The sequence below is a fragment of the Octopus bimaculoides genome, chromosome 1 (genome assembly GCF_001194135.2).
Source record: "Octopus bimaculoides isolate UCB-OBI-ISO-001 chromosome 1, ASM119413v2, whole genome shotgun sequence".
Classification (NCBI taxonomy): Eukaryota; Metazoa; Mollusca; class Cephalopoda; order Octopoda; family Octopodidae; genus Octopus; species Octopus bimaculoides.
Window position 1 is genome coordinate 104965452 of NC_068981.1, and position 2711 is coordinate 104968162.

Below are 2711 nucleotides of genomic sequence, written 5' to 3' on the forward strand. Positions count from 1 at the left end.
GTGTGTGTGTGTGTGTGTGTGTGTGTGTGTGTGTGTGTGTGTGTGTGTGTGTGTGTGTGTGTGTGTGCGTGCATACAAAAGTCATAGTACATTGGAACATTATCATTGTAAATTAGAAGAAAGTTGCAATTTATAAAAAAACTCAGCAATTTGATGTGAAACAACTCTGTTGCCACCGAAAATTATCTCGTTACAAATCAAAAATAGCTGTGGCTTCCTATATGTTTTGAATTAATATGTCTTCGTTGCAATTCTATGTGCAAATGAAGCGAAAATTTTACGCGTATTATAAATACTTTTTATTTATTTTATTTTTTATTTTATTTTAAAGTTTTTATTTTCAATTTTCAGAAAATACGTCTGCTAAATATTAACACAACTTCAAGCGAGCAGCAGATGTTATTCTACTGTCAATGTATTGCCATTGTAACTGTTGTCGTCATTTAAACTAATTTACCATTCGACTACCTTTTATATAACTCACTTCAACATTTATGCTTCGTACTTAACAGATAATCATAGTTATTTGCGAGTATCAGAATTTTCTTTTGATATTTTACATCTTTAAGGCGGCGAGCTGGCAGAAACGTTAACACACCGGGCGAAACTTAGTGGTATTTCGTCTGTCTTTACGTCGAGGTTGACTTGCCTTTCATCCTTTCGGAGTCGATAAATTAAGTACCAGTTGCGTACTAGAGTTGATCTAATCGACTGGCCTCCTCCCCACAAATTTTGGGCCTTGTGCCTAGAGTAGAAAAGAATATTTTTTATCTTTACTTGTCTCAGTCATTGGACTGCTACCCCGCTGATGTATCACTTTCTATGTTATTTTCATAGATCATATCGATACAAGAACTTATTTACTCTAGTGTTTATCTTATCGATGTGTATTTATCGAACAGTTAAACTAGGTTCTTACGTCAGGGAAAACAGATGAAGACACATGCACACACATACAAGCACACATACTTGTACCGGCCTAGATGTGTGTGTGTGTGTGTGTGTGTGCGTGTGTATGCATGTATGCCCGACTTCCTCACAGTTTCACCCCACTTAATTACATATTACACCCACAAAATATTGTCCATCTTACTTCTATAATACAGTAATACAATAGATTTATTCAAGGTGAGATCAAATCACATAGTTGTGATGGAACTTCCTCAACCACAGGCTTGTACACATGTATGTGTATTGTATTTATGCATTTCTCTTATGCAACAAGACTGCGTGTACTTTCATACAAAATATGTTAAAGGGTTCAAGAGTCTTGGATAAATCCAGAGCAATAATATAAATTGTAAGGTAAACTAAATGACAACTGAAAATGAATCTAAGTATGAGCATTAAAATGAGTATATATTTTCCCTTAGACATAGCTATGCTTGTTACAGAGATATGTACGTAGATATTTCGTCAACAGATTAAATTTATCCAACTCTTTTGAGCTCTTTGATAAACTTTGCATGAATGTACTCTTTTGTTATAACTGCGAAATAATTATTGTCATACCTCTTCTAATCCGGAATTTGTATTGTATATACATCCTTAAAAGCCGCTTTCTAAGTTTACAATGTTTTGATTTAATTTGCAATGTCCAATGACTTTGTTTTATGTTGACTACGAGGCTATATACACGAGTATATTTCAAAAGTGTGCATTTCTTTTTCTTCTTTTTAACTTTTATTCATTTTTTTCTCCGCTGGTACCAACATGATAGAGATGGTACAAGTCCTCAAGAACCTTGGTTCCTAGATTGCACTTTCTTGAACTGGTTTCTATGTATGTAGCGTTATTCCTATAAAACTAACAAACATTTTTTGTTAGTTTTTTGTGAGAATTACAGACAGAGGAATGAGATCTGCTAAACTAAGACAGAATCTTCAACAGTGTCCCTGTGACTCAATTAGTTATGGACTTCACAAACAGATACTCATACTAGTTTAGAATTTCCAAAATGAACGAATACTGAAATCATTTCAGAACCTGCTTGGTGTAGTGCCTCCTGCTACACATTCAATAATTTACATTTGATAAAGAAATAAATCTGTTGTAAAAACTTACGTATACTGAGAGATCTGTGGTCGGGCATTTACGTAAATCTTCTGGAAAATCATTCGGATGATATTTATATAAAATATAAAGTTTACCTAAAATCGAAATTAAAAGGGAATGTTAAACAAAAATAACAGAAAATAAAATAGACATTTCAAATATAATTCTAATCATCTCAATACGAAATAAGTTGCAATAGTCAACTGTGAACAGAGAGCCAGGCTCTACATTAAACAGAGCTAAATTTATTTACTATAACTATCTAGTAATTTAGTGGTTTACAGTTCTTATGTAAACGAATAAATGAATTTCATAAAGAAAGAATTCTTTCCGATAAGTGTGAGCCATGTAATAATTTTTAATGTTTTATGAATCCTTGGTCGTTAGAATATTTGAATTTGATTGGTTAGCTTAATTCATTTCACAGTACATCGTATCAGTAACAAGCGCCATTAAAAACAGATTTACTTAACATTTTCATCCTGCCGTTTGTGCAACTGGACAAATTGACATTATCTAACTTATCAAATTCACTTAAGTCTACACATTTGTTTTACATCTTTCATTAAATACATGTACACGTATGCACACGAGCGCGTGCGCACACATACACACACACACACACACACACACACACACACACACACACACACACA

General features: G+C 33.3%; 1 protein-coding gene across 2 annotated transcripts in view; it reads right to left on the reverse strand.

The window, feature by feature from the left end:
• The window catches only part of LOC106871086 (gastric inhibitory polypeptide receptor), a 115515-nt gene that overhangs the window by 21220 nt on the left and 91584 nt on the right, over positions 1 to 2711 (reverse strand). For both annotated transcript variants that reach the window (XM_014917373.2, XM_014917371.2), the window contains one exon: positions 2065 to 2150. In XM_014917373.2, coding sequence (XP_014772859.1) covers positions 2065 to 2150 — 86 coding nt within the window. The remainder of the gene's footprint in view (positions 1 to 2064; positions 2151 to 2711) is intronic.